The sequence below is a fragment of the Heteronotia binoei genome, chromosome 15 (genome assembly GCF_032191835.1).
Source record: "Heteronotia binoei isolate CCM8104 ecotype False Entrance Well chromosome 15, APGP_CSIRO_Hbin_v1, whole genome shotgun sequence".
Lineage (NCBI taxonomy): Eukaryota > Metazoa > Chordata > Lepidosauria > Squamata > Gekkonidae > Heteronotia > Heteronotia binoei.
In genome coordinates this window covers 61,172,811-61,193,995 of record NC_083237.1, presented here as the reverse complement: position 1 = coordinate 61,193,995, position 21,185 = coordinate 61,172,811, and the positions used below count along the sequence as shown (strand labels likewise).

General features: G+C 49.8%; 1 protein-coding gene across 1 annotated transcript in view; it reads left to right on the top strand.

Moving 5' to 3' along the window:
• The window catches only part of RUNDC3A (RUN domain containing 3A), a 50,732-nt gene extending 34,589 nt beyond the window's left edge, over positions 1–16,143 (top strand). The window contains exons 9-12 of the mRNA XM_060255260.1: positions 1,369–1,526; positions 6,690–6,827; positions 9,185–9,291; positions 15,777–16,143. Of these exons, the coding sequence (XP_060111243.1) occupies positions 1,369–1,526; positions 6,690–6,827; positions 9,185–9,291; positions 15,777–15,919 (546 nt within the window). The 3' untranslated portion in view covers positions 15,920–16,143. The remainder of the gene's footprint in view (positions 1–1,368; positions 1,527–6,689; positions 6,828–9,184; positions 9,292–15,776) is intronic.
• The last annotated feature ends 5,042 nt before the right edge of the window (positions 16,144–21,185 follow it).

Sequence of the window (21,185 nt, the reverse complement as noted above, 5' to 3'; positions counted from 1 at the left end):
TATAATTGCAAATGGACTTGAGGCTCTCGATAGATAAGCTCATATCCCTAGTGAGAAACTATAGGGAAGAATCCCATTCAGGTAGACCCTTCCCCCGAAACTTTGTTCTGCACCACCCCAAAGACTTCATAAAATTATCAGAGATCATTTATCCCATGACCTTGGAGGAATGAGGGGTAACTGGTGACTCTATATCTTCTTGAACACCCAACAGATGGGATCAGTTATTATACATCACGGCTGTTTTGCATTTACATGCAAGATTCTTATATTTATACTTGCTTTAGAGTATTTGGTGATCTTTTTCTTCTTTGCATTTTTCATACACAATTATTTTTGTTTGCCATATATATGTATATTACATTGTATTATATACTGTTTCGTAATACAAGTATTATACAGTCCCATTCTTCGTGAAAGGTGGCATACTTCTTGCTTACCTGGCAGACTTCCGCAAAGTGCCCTAAGAACATAAGAGAAGCCATGTTGGATCAGGCCAATGGCCCATCCAGTCCAACACTCTGTGTCACATAAGAACATAAGAGAAGCCCTGTTGGATCAGGCCAGTGGCTCATCCAGTCCAACATTCTGTGTCACATAAGAGAAGCCATGTTGGATCAGGCCAATGGCCCTTCCAGTCCAACACTCTGTGTCACAGAGGAACATAAGAGAAGCCATGTTGGATCAGGCCAATGGCCCATCCAGTCCAACACTCTGTGTTACATAAGAACATAAGAGAAGCCATGTTGGATCAGGCCAATGGCCCATCCAGTCCACGACTCTGTCACACAGTGGCAAAAAAAACCACAGGTGCCATCAGGAGGTCCACCAGTGAGGCCAAGACACTAGCAGCCCTCCTACTGTTGCCCCGCAAGCACCAAGAATACAGAGCGTCACTGCCCCAGGCAGAGAGTTCCAACAATACGCTGTGGCTAATAGCCACTGATGGACCTTTGCTCCAGATGTTTATCCCATCCCCTCTTGAAGCTGTCTATGCTTGTAGCCACCACCACTTCCTGCAGCAGTGAATTCCATGAGTTACCCTTTGAGTGAGGAAGTACTTCCTTTTACTTGTTCTAAGCATTCTGCTCATTATTTTCATGGAGTGCCCGGGGGTGGAATTCTAGCAGGAGCTCCTTTGCATATTAGGCCACACACCCCTGATGTAGCCAGTCCTCCAAGAGCTTACAAGGCTCTTTCTTGTAAGCTCTTGGAGGATTGGCTACATCAGGGGTGTGTGGCCTAATATGCAAAGGAGCTCCTGCTAGAAATCCACCCTTTGGAAGTGCCCATGAGTTTTCTGCATTGATTTCATCTTCTGCCTACACAGTAATGCATTTCTTCCCCCCCTTGTGTCCCACGTCCCAGGGCTACCTAGAGGAGCTTGTTCGGCTCAGAGAGTCCCAGCTCAAGGACCTGGAGGCGGAGAACAAGCGATTGCAGTTGAGGCTGGAGGAAGTGAAGGTGCAGAACCAACTTGAGAAACGGGAGCTGGAGGGCGTCATCCTGGAACTGCAGGAGCAGCTGTAAGTAGGCCAGAAACACCTGGGTCTCTTCTCACACGAACACACGTGAAGTTGCTTTCTACCGAATCAGACCATCAGTCCATCAAAGTTGGCAGGGCTTCTTTCGTAGCAGGAACTCCTTTGCTTATAAGGCTACACCTCCCCGATGTAACCAAACCTCCATGAGCTTCCAGGGCTCTTCGTACAGGGCCTACTGTAAGCTCCAGGAGGATTGGCTAGATCAGTGGGGTGTGGCCTAATATGCAAAGGAGGTCCTGCTAGAATTCCTTACAGGGCTCTCAGTACAGGGCCTGCTGAGAGCTCCAGGAGGACTGGCTACATCAGGGGTGTGTGGCCTAATAGGCAAAGGAGGTCCTGCTAGAATTCCTTACAAGGCTCTTCGTACAGGGCCTGCTGCAAGCTCCAGGAGGACTGGCTACATCAGGGGTGTGTGGCCTAATAGGCAAAGGAGGTCCTGCTAGAATTCCTTACAGGGCTCTTCGTACAGGGCCTGCTGCAAGCTCCAGGAGGACTGGCTACATCAGGGGTGTGTGGCCTAATAGGCAAAGGAGGTCCTGCTAGAAAGGGCTCTCAGTACAGGGCCTGCTGCAAGCTCCAGGAGGATTGGCTACATCCGGGGTGTGTGTGGCCTAATAGGCAAAGGAGGTCCTGCTAGAATTCTTACAGGGCTCTTCGTACAGGGCCTACTGAGAGCTCCAGGAGGATTGGCTACATCCGGGGTGTGTGTGGCCTAATAGGCAAAGGAGGTCCTGCTAGAATTCTTACAGGGCTCTTCGTACAGGGCCTACTGAGAGCTCCAGGAGGATTGGCTACATCAGGGGTGTGTGGCCTAATAGGCAAAGGAGGTCCTGCTAGAATTCTTACAGGGCTCTTCTCACAGGGCCTACTGTAAACTCCAGGAGGACTGGCTACATCAGGGGTGTGTGGCCTAATAGGCAAAGGAGGTCCTGCTAGAATTCCTTACAGGGCTCTTCATACAGGGCCTGCTGCAAGCTCCAGGAGGACTGGCTACATCAGGGGTGTGTGGCCTAATAGGCAAAGGAGGTCCTGCTAGAATTCTTACAGGGCTCTTCGTACAGGGCCTACTGTAAACTCCAGGAGGATTGGCTACATCAGGGGTGTGTAGCCTTATATGCAAAGGAATTCCTGCTACAAAAAAGTCCTGAAAGTTGGCTGATCTACTCAGACTAGCAGTGGCTGTACTCCTTTAAGGGGAATCCCAACCCATCTGGAATAGGCTGAATTACTCATTTAGTGGAACAAAGTTTGAGTCCAGTGGCACCTTTAAGACCCACAGAGTTTAATTCTGGGTATAAACTTTCGTTTGCATGAACTAGGGTTGCCAAGTCCTTGGCTCTTGCCAGTGGAGGGTGGGAGGGAGCTTTCCAGGAGGAAGGAGGGGTGATGTAGCTGCATGCTATGTCCCCGATGTGATGACATCACACAGAAGTGATGTCATCACACCGGTGCTGTTTTACGATGATATTCTGGTATTTTGGACAAAACTCTATGGTTATCATAGAGTTTTGCTTAAAATACCAGAATGTTGCCACACAAACGGCCCTGGCGTGATGTCACTTCCACCCGCAGGGCCGTGCTAGGGTTTTTGGTGCCCTAGGCGAGCTGCCCACTAGCGCCTTTCCTCCAGAAATTTAAAAAACAGAATTGTAGGAGAAATGAAGAAACTTGAAACTATTTACATTTCTAATTTAGAGAGCCAGTTTGGTGTAGTGGTTAAGTGTGCGGACTCTTATCTGGGAGAACCGGGTTTGATTCCCCACTCCTCCACTTGCAGCTGCTGGAATGGCCTTGGGTCAGCCATAGCTCTGGCAGAGGTTGTCCTTGAAAGGGCAGCTGCTGTGAGAGCCCTCTCAGCCCCACCCACCTCACAGGGTGTCTGTTGTGGGGGAGGAAGGGAAAGGAGATTGTGAGCCGCTCTGAGACTCTTCGGAGTGGAGGGTGGGATATAAATCCAATATCTCCATCTACCTCACAGGGTGTCTGTTGTGGGGGAGGAAGGGAAAGGAGATTGTGAGCCGCTCTGAGACTCTTCGGAGCGGAGGGCGGGATATAAATCCAATATCTTCTTCTTCTTCTTCTTCTTAATTTACAGGGCTTTTTTAATTTTAAATTTAAATTAAAAAAAAAACACAACAACTGTGAGATTAAGCAATAAAAATTGTGAGAATACTACTTGATCCTTTTAGTTGGAGGTGCCAGGGACAAGACCTTCACATGACCATTTCTACTCGATCCTTTTAGCTGGAGGTGCCAGGGACAAGACCTTGTGCGTGCGAGAAAGATGCTCTACCACTGAGCTGTGGCTCCCACCCCATGGCTCTGCTAAAGTAGAGTAAGAAGGATGAGTGGCAGCAGACAAATTCAATAGGAGCCAATTTTTAGAAACTATGATTGGCTTTTCTTCAGCTTTTACAATTGGTTAATTCATCCCTGCCGAATTCCGAAGACCGCACTGCGCAGGCGCTGTCCGCTTTCGCAAAACCGTCCGGGCAGCATCTGCTCTCCATGTAGCCTGCTTTCCATTGGGGAAGGTAGGCTCCAGGGAGCACACACACTGCGCATGGGGAGAGGGAGTGCCTGGCGGCTGCCTGCTGTTCACATGACATCATCTCACTGAGGACCTAGCACCGGGTCGTGGCTGCTGGGGGTGGGGCTTTCCCCCACCAGCCAGTGGCAGGCAGGAGCCCACAAAATCAGGGGGTCCCATACTCTCTCCTAGGGGCTGGCAACCTTAGCATGCACCTCAATCTGTACTAATGTAATGATTAGTTTTATTATTGTTCAACACTTATACCCTCATGGTTAAGGCAGGGGTGTTGAACATGCAGTTTGGGGGGCCGAATCAGGTCCCTGGAGGGCTCCTACCAGGTCCTCAAGCAATTGGCTGTCATCTGCTTCCATCTCCCTATATCTTGCTTCCTTCCGCATAACGGCTTGCTTTGCAAGGCTTGCTGAATTGCGCAGGAGCTACAGAGCAAAACCTCTATTTTCTCCAATGGCTGAGGCTCCTCCCTTGGGGAGGAAGGGGGGAGGCAGAGCTTGCTTTGCCAGGCTCTCTCAATCACACAGCAGAGCCAAGCCTCTCCTCCTTCTATTGGCTGAGGCTCCTCCAGGGAAGTAAGGAAAGAGCCAGAGCTTCCTTTGCCCAGTTCCCTGGATCCCATGGGAGAAAGACAAAGAAAGCACCTTTAAAACCAATGCTAACGTTTTAAGCATTTTTTTTAAAAATATATATATTTGGGTTTTTCTGTGTCCCTTATAAAGTTTATATCTCTGCTACCTAATCTTAAATAGGTATACATACAGCCTGGCCCAACATGACTCAGCCCAACTAGACATGGCCCGGCCCAACAAGGTCTCATTTGTGTCAGATCTGGCCCTCATAACAAATGAGTTTGACACCCCAGGGTTTAGAGATTTCAGTTTTGCTTTATAAATTTCCAAACATGGAGATAGACCACAGTCATTGTACGGAAAAAAAAGAACGAAAGAAAAGTACACTGTGGAAGTCTACTCACTATATTATTATTATTATTATTATTACTATATTATTATTATTATTATTATTATTATTATTATTATTATTATTATTATTATTATTATTATTATTAGTTTATTTATATTCCACCCATTCCCCCATTGGGGGCTCAGAGCGGAGTACAGCAAATAGAAATAAAATCGCAATAAAATCATAATTAAAACGAATTACAACATTCATCAAAGTGCAGCTAGATGATTCAGCGAGATGACATGACAGTTTAAGTTTATTTCAATTTATATCCCGCCCTTCCCACCGAAGTGGCTCAGGGCGGCTCACAACATACAAAATCTTAACAGAATTTTAAATTTAAAATACATCAATTACAACAGTTAAAACAGTAAAATAATAGAACATTTAAACAGCGATCTATCAAAATACTACACTGAACCTTCTATAGAATTTCTGATGCCAGTTAGTTATAGGCCAGCTGGAAGAGGGCTGTCTTACAGGCCCTGCGGAACTGGCCAAGGTCCCGCAGGGCCCTCACCTCTTCCGGCAGCTGGTTCCACCAGCAAGGAGCCGTTACAGAAAAGGCCCTGTCCCTGGTGGATTTCAGACGGGCCTCCTTTGGCCCAGGGATAGCAAGCAGATTTTGAGAGCCCGATCTGAGTACTCTCTGGAGAACATGTGGGGAGAGACGGTCCCTAAGGTAGGCAGGTCCTAGGCCAAATAGAGCTTTAAAGGTAATAACCAGCACCTTGTATCGGACTCGGTATATTATTGGCAGCCAGTGCAGACTCCGGAGCCCCGGCTGAATGTGCTCCCATGACAGCAAGGGGGTATAGCACAAAATAGTACCACAATATAGCATCACCGTTCAGTAGTGCAGTAGAGCAGCAGCGTAGTAAAGGGGAGGCCAACCAGTCAATAGATGATTAGGGTTTGTAGAATCTTTCGGGCTCAAGTGCCGTGTTCTACTGGAGAAAGTTTTTCTTCCAGACATTTCGTTCTCGGCTGCGGAGAACATCCTCAGTGGCGTTGCAGCCGGAGCAGGCGCTCTGACCTTCTTGGCTGCTGTGCATCGTGTGAGGCCAGGGCTGCTGGAGAGCTGCTATTTCTAGGCTGGAGGGGGTGTGGTGAAAGGGCAATAGGTTTGTGGATGTGCCCATTGCTTGGTGGGGCACATCAATGCACATCCTCACTCAATGCACATCCACAAACCAATTGCCCTTTCACCACACCCCCTCCAGCCTAGAAATAGCAGCTCTCCAGCAGCCCTGGCCTCACTCAATGCACAGCAGCCAAGAAGGTCAGAGCGCCTGCTCCGGCTGCAACGCCACTGAGGATGTTCCCCGCAGCCGAGAACGAAACGTCTGGAAGAAAAACTTTCTCCAGTAGAACACGGCACTTGAGCCCGAAAGATTCTACAAACCCTAATGACGTTACCAGCCGTGAAAACCTGAAATCTTCGATAATAGATGCCCGCTGCCTCATCCAAAGACCTGAGGTGTGCTCATTTTGCCCAGCTAGAAAATGAATTGGGGGGGTGGGGGTGGGGAGAGATGAACACTGTAAATGTCCTTTTGGTTCCTTTGCCTTGAGCTGACGGGCTGCATTCCCTCCTCCTTGATCAGAGTCCCCCCTTCCCACTCTGTCCCCAGGACGGGCCTCATCCCCTCTGACAACAGCCAGTTTACCCAACTCTCCAAGGAAATGGCTGCCCCTTTGGTGAATCAGTGGCCTTCTCTGGGCACACTGAACGGCAACGAAGGTCGCTCAGAAGCCAAAATGTACAGAAGGTAAGCATGGGTGACTCTTGTTGTGGCTGGACGACTGTGCGTGTCTCCGTGCGTGAGTGCATTATCTGGACATCCACTGAAATACACTCCCGACACGAAACTGGGTTCACCTTCTTGAAGTGAAATGCTCATTCTTTCTGCTCACCTTTCTCCTTGAATCTCTGTTTCTGGGATAGGTTAATATAGTTCCATGTAAAACAAGTTCCCTTCTTGTCTCTATAAAGCTACTACCTTTATTTTTCTGAACTTGTATGAGTGTGCAAGCAAAGGAAGGTGAAGGATGTGGTGCTCGGATGCATTCCACAGATGCGCTAGTCCACAAGTCATCCACAAAAGCAGCAACAGCAAACAAAACGAAAGGCAGTTCTAGAAGGGCTCTCAAAGCAGCTGGAATGGAGACCACAGATCCTTGCTTCTTCCTAGGAGACCATTCTGATATCGGGTTCTTGTGCTTGCTGCCAAAGTGCCAACCAATTTGCCAGGAGAACTAGAAACCTGCTCTTTTTTGGGGAGGGGGGAAGAAAAATACAGATCCTTTCATTGCTCAGGGAGCTATATTGCAGGGAGGGGGGTTGCTCATCCAACCTGAGACAGGTGAAGGAGAGGTCGGCTGCAGGGCATTTAAATGGCAGGAACCGGGGACAAAGGAAGGAGCAACAGGTGAGACAACGCGGGCAGGAGGTGGTCGGTTGGAGGGAACACTCCTTTGGAACTGGGGGCTCCATTAAAGCATAGCAGATGGAAGACCCAAGTACCGCTTAGTTTGTTCCTTCACGTTGTGCTAGGGTTCCCCAAGTCCAATTCAAGAAATATCTGGGGACTTTAGGGGTGGAGCCAGGAGCAAGGTTGTGACAAGCATAACTGAACTCCAAAGGGAGTTCTGGCCATCACATTTAAAGGGACAGCACACCATTTAAAGGCCTTCCCTCCACTGGAAATGATGGATAGGGGCACCTTCTTTGGGGGCTCACAGAATTGGACCGCCTGGTCCAATCTTTTTGAAACTTGGAGGTATTTTGGAGAGGGGCACCAGATGCCATGCTGAGAATTTGGTGCCTCTAACCTCAAAAAGCAGCCCCTCCAGAGCCCCCCCCGATACCCATGGATCAATTCTCCATTATATCCTGGGAATCTGTTTGTGCCCAGCAGACATTTCCCCCCCCCCGCCCGCTTTCTGACGACCCTGAAGCAGGCGGAGGGCCTCCGAACCAGGAGATCCCCTGCCCCCACCTGGGGATTGGCAACGCTACATTGTGCATGTTAGAGAGCATCTCAATCCAATGAAGGCAACCCAGACCAGGAACTGCATTTCTCTTAGAAGATCTGCTGGACCTCGTGTGCAAAAACTTGGGGTACGGTGTGGGGGGCGGGGAAGGCCGAGTGTTACCTTAACACTTGTATAAAAATTGAACAGGGATCCTTGCATCTCTCGAGTCTGTGCCTTCGGCATTGCTTATGCAAGGGCTTAGCCTCAAGAACACCCTCTGGCCCTTTGAAACTGGCTGAGTAAGAGTTTGCTCTTTTGATTCTGCTGCGCACGTTTATTAGCCGCTTGAGGAGCCCTTTATTGCTGGGCAGAGGAAAGGCATAAATTTCAGAAACACGTTCTTATAAGCCTCTGCAGGGAAGAGTTTTAATTTTACAGGACCGTTTAAACGGCACCAGTCACCCATAAAGGGGTTTCCTCTTGAGAAGACAGAATAAAAACCGGCCCTCCGGGGTCCGAGAACATCAGGAGTGGTTTTGTGCCTGGCCATAACTAATTGGCGGCTGCTAAGGTTGCCAAGTCCGATTCAAGAAATATTTGCGGCCGTTGGGGGCGGAGCCAGGAGACTTTGGGGGTGGAGTCAGGAGCAAGGTTGCGACAAGCATCATTGAACGCCAAAGGCAGCGCTGGCCATCACATTTAAGGGGCCCGCACATCTTTTAAATGCCTTCCCTCCTTTGGAAATGACGAAGGATAGGGGCACCTTCTTTGGGGGCTCATAAAACTGGATCCCTTGATCCAATCCTTTTGAAACCCGGAAGGTATTTTGGAGAGAGGCCCTGGATGCTATGCCTAAAATATGGTATCTTGGGCTCAAAAAAACCCAACTCTCCTAGAGCCCCAGATACCCACAGATCAATTCTCCGTTATACCCTATGGGAATCGGTTTCCTTTGGGAATAACAGAGTTCCCAGCAGACATTCCCCTCCCTCCGCCCCCCCCCACCGGTTTTCTGATGACCTTGAAGCGAGGGGAGGGCCTCCAAACCGGGAGATCCCCTGCCCCCACCTGGGGATTGGCAACCCTAGCGGCTGCAGTGCATCTTGGGAAGCCTCTGGAGGTGACTGGCTGGGTTTTCTGTCCTCTTCAGGCACAGCTTCATGAGCACTGACCAGCTCTCCGCAGAGATCAGCCTGAGCTCCGATTCGCAGCGACTGGGCGAGGGGAAGCGTGAAGGAGAGCCCTGGGGACCCCTGGGTAAGACGCTTCATAGGTTGTGTGTGTTCCCAGCCCCGTCACGAAGAGTTAAGTTCTGCGTGTTCCCAGCCCTGTAGCTAAGAGCCAAAGAGGGAGGGGGGCACAGGGGGGGCCACGGGGGTGAGAGCAAGAAGCTGGAGAGGTCGAGGGCCACCCCTCTCCCTTCCCCCTCCAGTGTGATTTAAATTGCATGTAAATTGCATGTGATTTAAATTGCATATATGACACAGAATGTGTGACACAGAATGTTGGACTGGATGGGTCATTGGCCTGATCTAACACGGCTTCTCTTATGTTCTTATGTTATGTAAGCTCCGATTCCCCTTCTAGCTTTCCTGGAGCTCAGCCTGCAGTGATCAACTTCCAAAATGGAAAAGAAGGCTGATTTGTATCTCTGCACTCCCTCGCCATTTCCCTGCTTTCCTGTACCCTTCCCCAACTGGGAGCAGCAGGGAATGCATGCGGCTTGAACACACTGGCTGGGGGAGACGTGTCCTGGGCGCCTCCCTCCCTCCCCACCCCGAGAGGACCCCTGTGCGATCTAGGGGCCTCTCCTCCCACCCACCCAAGAACTTACCGTTCAGGCTCATGGCAGTGGAAAACAAGAAAAAGAAGAAGAAGATATTGGATTTATATCCCGCCCTCCACTCCGAAGAGTCTCAGAGCGGCTCACAAGCTCCTTTACCTTCCTCCCCCACAACAGACACCCTGTGAGGTAGATGAAGATATTGGATTTATGTCCCGCCCTCCACTCCGGAGAGTCTCAGAGCGGCTCACAAGCTCCTTTCCCTTCCTCCCCCACAACAAGACACCCTGTGAGGTAGATGAAGATATTGGATTTATATCCTGCCCTCCACTCCGAAGAGTCTCAGAGCGGCTCACAATCTCCTTTCCCTTCCTCCCCCACAACAGACACCCTGTGAGGTAGATGAAGATACAGGATTTATATCCCGCCCTCCACTCCGAAGAGTCTCAGAGCGGCTCACAAGCTCCTTTCCCTTCCTCCCCCACAACAGACACCCTGTGAGGTAGATGAAGATACTGGATTTATATCCCGCCCTCCACTCCGAAGAGTCTCAGAGCGGCTCACAAGCTCCTTTACCTTCCTCCCCCACAACAGACACCCTGTGAGGTGGGTGGGGCTGGAGAGGGCTCTCACAGCAGCTGCCCTTTCAAGGACAACCTCTGCCAGATCTATGGCTGACCCAAGGCCATTCCAGCAGGTGCAAGTGGAGGAGTGGGGAATCAAACCCGGTTCTCCCAGATAAGAGTCCGCACACTTAACCACTACACCAAACTGGCTCTCCAAGGCGGCATATGGAGCCCCCAGCTCTTCATGGCCAGACTAAGGGCTGCTGGGAGCAGGGGGTGGGGCTGGCTGCCCACCTACCCACCCAACTTTCGGAATCTGCCCAGAGTGCTTCAGGGGAGAGCTTGCCGGTGCCGCTACTTGCTTCATGTGCTGAGGCGATTGGGCTGAGTGGTCCCGAGGGGGAGGGGGAAGCCAGGGCTTAGGGAGGGGGACCATAAAATCCACAAGGAGGCTGGGCCCTCTGGGCCCCTGAGTGTTCCCTCTAAGCTGAGTGAGCGTGAGCTAGCTCACAGATTTTTAGCCTCCAGATCACACCTTTTTGCCTTCGCTCAGGAAGGAGGACCCCAGAGCACGTTAATTGATCCAGTCGCTCCCAACTTTAATGCCAGTCGCTCACAAAGTAGAATTTTTGTTCACAGGACTCTGCAGCTTAAAGGGAACGTTTGTCCTAGGGTTGCCAGGTCCAATTCAAGAAATATCTGGGGACTTTGGGGGTGGAGCCAGGGGACTTTGGGGGTGGAGCCAGGGGACTTTGGGGGTGGAGCCAAGATCAAGGTTGTGACAAGCATCATTGAACTCCAAAGGGCGTTCTGGCCATCACATTTAAAGGGACGGCACACCTTTTCAATTCCTTCCTTCCATAGGTAATCATGAAGGATAGGGGCACCTTCTTTTGGGGCTCATAGAATTGGACCCCCTGGTCCAATCTTTTTGAAACTCGGGGGGCATTTTGGGGAGAGGGACTAGATGCTATACTGAAAATTTGGTGCCTCTATCCCAAAAAAACAGCCCCCCCAAAGCCCCAGATACCCGTGGGTCAATTCTCCATTATTTTCTATAGGAATAAATCTCCCTAGGGAATAAAAGAGTTCCCAGCTGACGACCCTGAAGCGGGGGGAGGGCCTCCAAACCGGGGGATCCCCTGCCCCCACCTGGGGATTGGCAACCCTACCCAGACATCTGGTATTTTTTGCAGTGACGGCTGGGCAGCCGTAGGGCTATCCTGGCAGCCTAGCCAGAAGAGAAGACAAATGGACCAGGAGAAGCACCAAAGCTTTTTTGTTGTAGCAGGAACTCCTTTGCCTATTAGGCCACACACCCCTGATGTAGCCAATCCTCCTGGAGCTTACTGTAGGCCTGGTAAGAAGAGCCCTGTAAGCTCCTGGAGGATTGGCTACATAAGAGGGGTGTGGCCTAATATGCAAATGAGCTGCTGCTAGAATTCCACCCCTGATGTAGCCCATCCTCCTGGAACTGACAGCAGGCCCTGTAAGAAGAGCCCTGTAAGCTCTTGGAGGGTTGGTTACATCAGGGGTGTGTGGCCTAATATGCAAAGGAGCTCCTGCTACAAAAAAAAGCCCTGAGAAGCGCCATGATGCTGGCAGAGTGGTTGGGCTCACTCCAGCTGCCCTTGCCATCGAACGAGGGTTGCAGGCCAAAGGAAGGAGGCATTAGGGCAGAAGCGTATACTCAGCGCCACCTCCTCCTAGCCCAAGCAGGGCTTTTTTGTACCAGGAACTCCTTTGCATATTAGGCTAAACCCCCCTGATGTATCCAATCCTCCAAGAGCTTACAGTAGACCCTATAAGAAGATCTCTGTGAACTCTCAGAGGATTGGCTACCTAGGGGGGGTGTGGCCTAATGTGCAAAGGAGTTCCTGCTACAAAAAAAAAAAGCCCTGGAGAGTGGAGTGCAGCAGCTGCAGCTTCGAACTTGGGCTTTGCACTCCTCGGAGACTAAACAGGATGATGTACGGCGTCTGGTCTTAACCTGGGCTTATTTTGGAAGAAAAAGCCCAGCAGGAACTCATTTGCATATTAGGCCACAACTCCTGATGTCACCATTGTCTCACACAGGGCTTTTTTGTAGGAACAGCCCCGCAGGGACTCATAATTGCATATTAGGCCACACCCCGATGTGACCATCGTTTCACAAAGAGCTTCTTTTGCAGGAAAAGCTCAGCTGGAACTCGTTTACATATTAGGCCACACCCCCTGATGTCACCATTGTCTCACACAGGGCTTTTTTGTAGGAACAGCCCAGCAGGGACTCATAATTGCATATTAGGCCACACCCCCTGATGTTACCGTCGTTTCACAAAGGGCTTTTTTTGCAGGATAATCCCAGCTGGATTTTTTTGCAGGAAAATCCCAGCTCGTTTACATATTAGGCCACACCCCCTGGTGTCACCATTGTCTCGCAAAAGGCTTTTTTTGCAGGAAAAGCCCAGCAGGAACTCATTTGCAAATTAGGCCACACCCCCTGGTGCCAAGCCAGCCAGATCTGCATTCCTGCTCAAAAAAAAAAAAAAAAGCCAAAAAAGCCTTGGATCTTCCTGGGAAACTGTCTGGCAACCCGAATATTCAGGAATTCTGGGGCCAAATCCTGGCTCAAATTAAAGGCTTCTGTGGGGCTGTAGAGCCTATCATTCCCCAACTGTGTTCTGGGGCGTACTAGCTTGCCACCGGAAGTGAATCCAGGGCTTTTTTTTTTAGCAGGAATGCACAGGAACGCAGCTTCGTCTGGCTTGGTATCAGGGGGTGCGGCCTAATAAGTCAATGAGTTTATGCTGAGCTTTTTCTACCCAAAAAGCCCTGTGTAAAACAATTGCGATGTCAGGGGGTGTGGCCTAATATGCAAATGAGTTCCTGATGGGCTTTTTCTACAAAATGAAAAGCCCTGCGAATTAATCCAATATGGCTGCAACCGAACTTCCTGCCCAAAGAGGAAACTCTCTGCTGAGTGTTCTGCAGTGGCTTTGTCTATTCCCAGTCATTTTTTAAATTCTCATTTTAAAATTAAATTAAAAAAACCCACAACAATATACCAGTGCAGTCAAATAGTCACAAAATCTTAACTCTTTACATCCCCCCTCCCCCCAGACAAAAACGTATAATCACACATTTATACCATTATCCTAGGATCGGATTCAGACAGGCAAAGTTCAAGAAGTAGGTACAATATGATCAAAATAAAAAGCTGCAAAAGGAACTCCCTGCATTCACTCCAAGTGCAGAACTTGCCTGCAAGAGAGATTTGCAGGTTGCCTCTCTGCACATGAAGCCGGGGCCATGTTCTTGCCTGCTTCCGATCTGGAGGCCTGACTTGAACGGTGGCAGACGCTGGGGAGCACGCTGGAGCAGAGAGAAAGCAGGGCGGGGAGGGCTCCTTTCCATGCACACTGCCATGGGGCATTCCAACAGCAAATCTTTAGGGCACAAATTTTGGAGTCTGGAAAAAAAAATGATTTCGCTATCAAGAAATAAGCCAGTGGCATATTCAAATGCATACTTTGACATAAACTCGGCCCTCTCCAGAAGCAGTTCCCCAAGACAATGTGGGAGAGAAGCTTTCTGTTCAATGAAGCCCTCGCTTTGTATTTAAACTATTTTTATGTATTTATGTATTTTTATGTATTTAAACTATTTTTATGGCACCTCATCGGGGTCCTGCTCAATCTGGCTTGTCGTTTTAACTGCAAGTTAACAATAATAATGACGCACAAGCTGTCAAACGAGCCAGCTTATTCAGTAAGTTGGCTGAGGTAAGAAATGCATCCTTTCTTAAACTCTTTCTTAAACAATCGGTAGAGCCTGAGAACTGATTATGTCCTGTCTCAAGGGCAGCTTCTTTGGAAGAGATGTTGGTCCTCCCTCCTCCAGCACGACCCCACTCTGGAGCAAGTGCAAAAAGAAGCATTTTCAGGATTAAACCCAAATTCCTGTGCCTTTGCAAAGTGACGATGACCTTTTAGCTTCCATTTTAAGGAGCGTCCCTCCGATGTGTGTACGAAAGGGATCTAGGGGTCCTAGTGGATCATACGCTGAACATGAGTCAACAGTGTGATGCGGTGGCTAAAAAGGCAAAGGCAGTTTTGGGCTGTATCCACAGAAGTCTAGTGTCCAGATCACGTGAAGTGATGGTATCATTTTACTCTGCTCTGGTAAGACCTCACCTGGAGTATCGTGTTCAGTTTTGGGCACCACATTTTAAGGAGGATATAGACAAGCTAGAACGGGTCCAAAGGAGGGCGACGAAGATGGTGAGGAGTCTGGAGACCAGGTCCTATGAGGAAAGGTTGAAGGAGCTGGGGATGTTTAGCCTAGAGAGGAGGCAGCTGAGAGGTGATAGGATCACCATCTTCAAGTCCTTGAAGGGCTGTCATCTAGAGGATGGGGTGGAATTGTTTTCTGTGGACCCAGAAGGTAGGACCAGAACCAATGGGTTGAAATTAAATCAAAAGAGTTTCTGGCTCAACATTAGGAAGAACTTCCTGAGAGCGGTTCCTCAGTGGAACAGGCTTCTTCGGGAGGTGGTGGGCTCTCCTTCCTTGGAGGTTTTTAAACAGAGGCTAGGTGGTCCTCTGACAGCAATGAGGATCCTGTGAATTTAAAGGTAAAGGTAGTCCCCTGTGCAAGCACCAGTCGTTTTCGACTCTGGGGTGATGTTGCTTTCACAACATTTTCATGGCAGACTTTTTACGGGATGATTTGCCGTTGCCTTTCCCAGTCATCTACACTTTCCCCTCAGCAAGCTGGGTACTCATTTGACCGACCTCGGAAGGATGGAAGGCCGAGTCAACCTGGAGCCGGCTACCTGAAACCAGCTTCCGCTGGGATTGAACTCAGGTTGTGAGCAGAGGGCTCTGACTGCAGTACTGCAGCTTTACCACTCTGTGCCACGGGGCTCTGTGAATTTACGAGGAGGTATTTGTGAGTTTCCTGCATTGTGCAGGGGGTTGGACTGGATGACACTGGAGATCCCGTCCAACTCTAGGATTCTAAGGCTCATTCCATCCAACTCTAGCATTCTAAGGCTCATTCCATCCAACTCTAGGATTCTAAGGCTCATTCCATCCAACTCTAGGATTCTAAGGCTCGTTCCATCCAACTCTAGGATTCTAAGGCTTGTTCCATCCAACTCTAGGATTCTAAGGCTAATTCCATCCAACTCTAGGATTCTAAGGCTTGTTCCATCCAACTCTAGGATTCTAAGGCTTGTTCCATCCAACTCTAGGATTCCAAGGCTAATTCCATCCAACTCTAGGATTCTAAGACTAATGCCATCCAACTCTAGGATTCTAAGGCCCATTCCATCCAACTCTAGGATTCTAAGGCTCGTTCCATCCAACTCTAGGATTCTAAGGCTCATTCCATCCTTTTTTTCTCCCCAGGAAAGGATCCGACTCCATCGATGCTGGGCCTCTGCGGCTCCCTGGCCTCCCTGCCCAGCTGCAAGTCCTTAGCCAGCCTAAAATCCAACGAATGTTTGGTGAGCGACAGCATCGAACCCAGCCCTGCACACAGCCCCAGCTGAGAAGCCCAAGCACCAGTCTGACAAACCACGCGAGACACCCAAGGGGAGCAGAGGTTGCTGGAAGGCGGAGTGGACAACCGAACACCCCTTTCACACGAGGGCTGAAGTTGAGGGAAAGGGGCCAACTGACCTTTTTATCCAGCCCGACGGTGCAGTCGGGCAACAAACCCGCATTCTCCTCCGAGCATTCTTCTAAAACACAGACTTCCTTCCGGGATCTGGCAACTAGGGGAACTCTTTAGAATTTTTGTTTTTTCCTATCTGGGAGTCAGGAAAAAGCCACGCCCTGCATCAGAAGCTGGGAGGATCACCAGCCAAAAATGCTTTTTCTTTTGTAAAACGAAGCAGTGTATATTCTGTGTAATATATACATCTAGATTATATATGGTTGAGCTTGCTCAAAGGCTGCTGTCTCTGGGGCGGCACACTTCAGGCATCCAACGGCTGAACCTGTTTGGCCTTTTTTAGGGGAGGAGGGGAGGGGGAAACGCAGCTGTCAAGCAGAGCGGCATTAAAGTTTTGAAGCCGGAAAGGATGTTGCAAAGTTAAGGGAGGGTGCTCTGAAGGCAAAACTACGCTGGGGAAGAGGGAAGAAAAATAAGCCGGCAAGTTGAAATTTCTTAGTCTTCCTAGCGGGTTATTTGCACAAAGAAATAAGGTCGCCCAGGATGGTGTGTTTGTGTTCCTCTTCTTCACAATGCAGAGGCAGCATAGGAAACACCCTCGGGGAGGCAAGAGGCAGGGTGGGGAGGGAGGCGTTGAAGCTTCCCTCCTTTCACTCCCAGATCCCGCTTTTCACACCTTCTCATCCAAGCAATTGCAGCACCTCCTTGCTGTAGGAAGAGTTTTGGTCACCCACATTTTTTTTTTTTTTGGCATTCCTTTGCCGGATTCCAGGGTCTCCACGAAGCCTCCATTCTTCCTCTGCCCCACCAGACCCCCACGGATAGGAACCGACTCCCCCACTCTGTTTCTCCTGCATGTCACTGGCCCAGCAGAACTTCCTGTCAGCAGGCGCAAGAGTGTGACCGGGGAAGGGGCCAATCCAGAGACCAGAACTGTTGAGGACGTTGTTTGTGAGCAAAAGCACAACTGGGACTCCTCCCTGCGTTGGGTGGCGCAGAGGCCAAGCGGTCTTGAGAACGCACCAGTTGGGGATGGAATTGCAGCCTGCCCCTCACCTGAGAAACTGTTATGGCTCAGCAGCTGGGGAAATTCTGTTAAGAGTGAATGGGAAACATTAAAACAGAATGAGGAGATGGGTAAGAGTTGTTGAAGCTTCTTGTCTCACGTCCGCACAAAGAGGCTCGGGGCCATCTCAGGCTCCGCAGTAGAGCTGCCAAGTTCCCCCGCCTTGGAGGTTCCCAATCCACCGGCCTGCATTGGGTTGGCAGGGGGGATCCTTCCCCGACATCGCTAGTGCGATGATGTCATTGTGCCGGCGATGTCACGCGCTGGCCGCTTTAGGAGCTTCCGGGGAAACTCTATGGTTTTCCCAGGCGCTCTAGCAATTTGGGAGGGAAAACTCTATGGCACCTATTGTACCATAGAGTTTTCCCTCCCAAATTGCTAGAGCCAGAGGCTGCAGGGGACTTGGCAACCTTACTCCATAGTCACCAAGGATTTTGCTGCTGCAAGGTACCAGGATCCATTTAAGTGTTACCAGGATGCATTTAAGGGTTGCCAGCCTCCAGGTGGGGCCTGGAGATCTCCCGCTTTTACAACTGATCTCTGTCCAGCAGAGATCGGCTCCCCTGGAGAAAAATGGCTGCTTTGAAGGGTGGACTTGAGGGCAGGGGTGTCAAACATTTGTTATGAGGGCCTGATCTGACATAAATGAGACTGTGTTGGGCCGGGTCATGTGTGTACCTATTTAAGATTAGGTAGCAGAGATATAAACTTTTTAAAGGACACAGACAAACACGACTAAAAGTTTAAAAAGAAAAACCACCTTAAAACATGCTTAAAACATTAGCACTTATTGGTCTTAAAGGTGCTTTCTTTGTATCTCTCCCATGGGATCCAGGGAACTGGGCAAAGGAAGCTCTGGCTCTTTCCCTCCCTCCCCAGGGGACCATGAGGGGGAGGAGCCTCAACCAGTGGAGAAAATCGAGGTTTTGCTCTAACTCCAGCGTGATTGAGCAAGCCTTGCAAAGTTGAGATGCAGAAGGAAGCGAGAGAGAGAGAAGGAAGCAGATAAGAGCCAGTTGCTCTCGGGACTGATAGGAGCCCTCCAGGGGCCTGATTCGGCCCCTGGGCTGCATGTTTGACACCCCTGCTCTAGGGCATTGTGCCATGCTAAGGCCCCTCCCCTCCCTCTCCCAGGCTCACCTGCAAAGGCTCCAGGTATTTGCCAGCACAGACCTGGCAACTCTACCCCTAAACGGTGAGCCAGCTCATCTTCTCAAAGCCTTAGAATAACAATAGAGTCACATGCTAGGATGGAATGCGGATTTGCAGGGTTGAGAAGAAACAAGGTGAACTGGGGAGAGCCTGGGTTGATACAGCTGGTATTTTTCACCTGTTCGAAGCTCGTCCTGCCCTGTTGTTTGTTGTTGTTGCTGCCGTCCCGTTGCGGCTGACTTATCGGGACCATGCGGGGTTTTCAAGGCAAGACACGTTCCAAGGTGGTTGGCCGTTGCCTGCCTCAGCCTAGTGGCCCCGGGATTCCTTGGTGGTCTCCCGTTCAAATACTGGCCCAGGCTGACCTTTGCTTCATTTCCCAGATCTGATGAGATCTAGCTAGCCTGGGTCATCCAGGGCAGTTCTTTCTGTAGCTCAGCCCATATGGTACAATCTCTCCGTAGTAGACCAGGATCAGTCCCATATTATGGACTGGCTGAAGAGGAAATGCCAACGGTTTGTCTGCAGGTGGATAACTTCACAGATAAGATCCCATCCAAGGGTCTCCTGGTTTTACTGCTCGTAACAACTTAGGCCAGCCCTGGGAACATTTACTCAGAACCAAGCCTGAATTTGATCCTCCCCACCCCCAGCCCCCCCGTAACAGTGCACAAGATAGAAGTTTTAGCTAATTCACAAAAGGAAAGGTCCCCTGTGCAAGCACCAGTCGTTTCCGACTCTGGGGTGACGTTGCTTTCACAATGTTTTCACAGCAGACTTTTGACGAGGTGGTTTGCCATCGCCTTCCGCAGTCATCTACACTTTCCCCCCAGCAAGCTGGGGACTCATTTTACCGACATCGGAAGGATGGAAGGCTGAGTCAACCTTGAGCTGGCTACCTGAAAACCCAGCTTCCGCCAGGATTGAACTCAGCTCGAGCAGAGCTTAGGACTGCAGTACTGCAGCTTTAACACTCTGCGCCACGGGGCTCTTAGCCGGTACATGACAGGGGTTTAAATCCCAATCTAAGGATCCAAAAAACCCAACTTGGTTTGCATAAGCCAATACGAATTCCAGCTCATCTTTTTGCAAGAAGTTTGTTTATTGTAGGAAGAGCCCCGTGGCGCAGAGGTAAAGCTGCAGTACTGCAGTCCAAGCTCTGCTCACGACCTGAGTTGGATCCCAGCGGAAGCTGGGTTCAGGTAGCCGGCTCCAGATTGACTCAGCCTTCCATCTTTCTGAGGTCGGTAAAATGAGTACCCAGCTTGCTGGGGGGAAAGTGTAGAGGACTGGGAAAGGCAATGGCAAACCATCCCGTAAAAAGTCTGCCATGAAAACGTTGTGAAAGCAACGTCACCCCAGAGTCAAAAACGACTATTGCTTCCACAGGGGACTGACTACCTTTCTCTTTTTTTTGTTTATTGTAAGGCAAACTGCTATCGAGCTGCAACTGTCTCTTGGTGAGTGTTCCCTATAAGCCAGGGGTGGCCAAACTGTGGCTCTTCCACACATATTGTGTGGCTCTCGAAGCCCCCACCACCCCATCGGCCAGCTCAGAGAAGGCATTTCCCTTTAAATCAATTTTCCAAGCCAGCTGGCAGTTTGCAGAATGAATTTAAAGTTGCTTTCTTGCCACTTCTTCTCCCTCATCTATCCACCTGCCTGCCTTGCGGATCTCAAATAACTGACACTTATGTCTTGTGGCTCTCAGAAGTCTTATGTTTATTCTACACGGCTCTTACAGTAAGCAAGTTTGGCCACCCTTGCTCTAAGCTGAGTTAGTGTGAGCTAGCGCAAATTAGCTGAGTCAACCTCAAGTCGGCTACCTGAAAACCGGCTTCCGCCAGGATCGAACTCGGGTCGTGAGCAGAGCTTAGGACTGCAGTACTGCAGCTTTAACACTCTGCGCCACGGGGCTCTTAGCCGGTACACGACAGGGGCTTAAATCCCAGTCTAAGGTTCCAAAAAAACGACTTGGTTTGCATAAGCCAATGCGAATTCCAGCTCATCTTTTTTGCAAAGACCTTTTTATGTTAGCTCGGGAAGTAGCACACAAAGCATACATTTTGCTCACAATATCCCACAGTTTAGAGGGAGCCCATGAAGTCCCGTCTTGTGAGGTTCTGAAGGCAGGAGATGAGCAGCGGTGCTTTGCCGTTGCCTTCCTTTGCACAGAGGACTGTGATTGACCCGAGATCACACCAGCAGCTGCATGCGGGGGGAATCAAACCCAGTTCTCTGATTAGATTCCACACTCTTAACCACCACACCAAACAGGTTCTTAAGACAGAGGGACTCACTCCCGGTATCTGAAGATGACTCATTACAGCTCCTCTCCTGCCACAGGTTTTGTTCGTCTTCAAGGTGTTCCCGGACTCCTGCTCTTATCTAAGCTCCCGATGCCACCTAAAAATTTTCCTTGAGCAAGCAGAGCATTGCAAACATTTATAATGCAGTTTCCATATTAAGAACATAAGAGAAGCCATGTTGGATCAGGCCAATGGCCTATCCAGTCCAACACTCTGTGTCGCATAAGAACATAAGAGAAGCCATGTTGGATCAGGCCAATGGCCCATCCAGTCCAACACTCTGTGTCACAGAAGAACATAAGAGAAGCCATGTTGGATCAGGCCAATGGCCCATCCAGTCCAACACTCTGTGTCACAGAAGAACATAAGAGAAGCCATGTTGGATCAGGCCAATGTCCCATCCAGTCCAACACTCTGTGTCACATAAGAACATAAGAGAAGCCATGTTGGATCAGGCCAATGACCCATCCAGTCCAACACTCTGTGTCACATAAGAACATAAGAGAAGCCATGTTGGATCAGGCCAGTGGCCCATCCAGTCCAACACTCTGTGTCACAGAAGAACATAAGAGAAGCCATGTTAGATCAGGCCAATGGCCCATCCAGTCCAACAC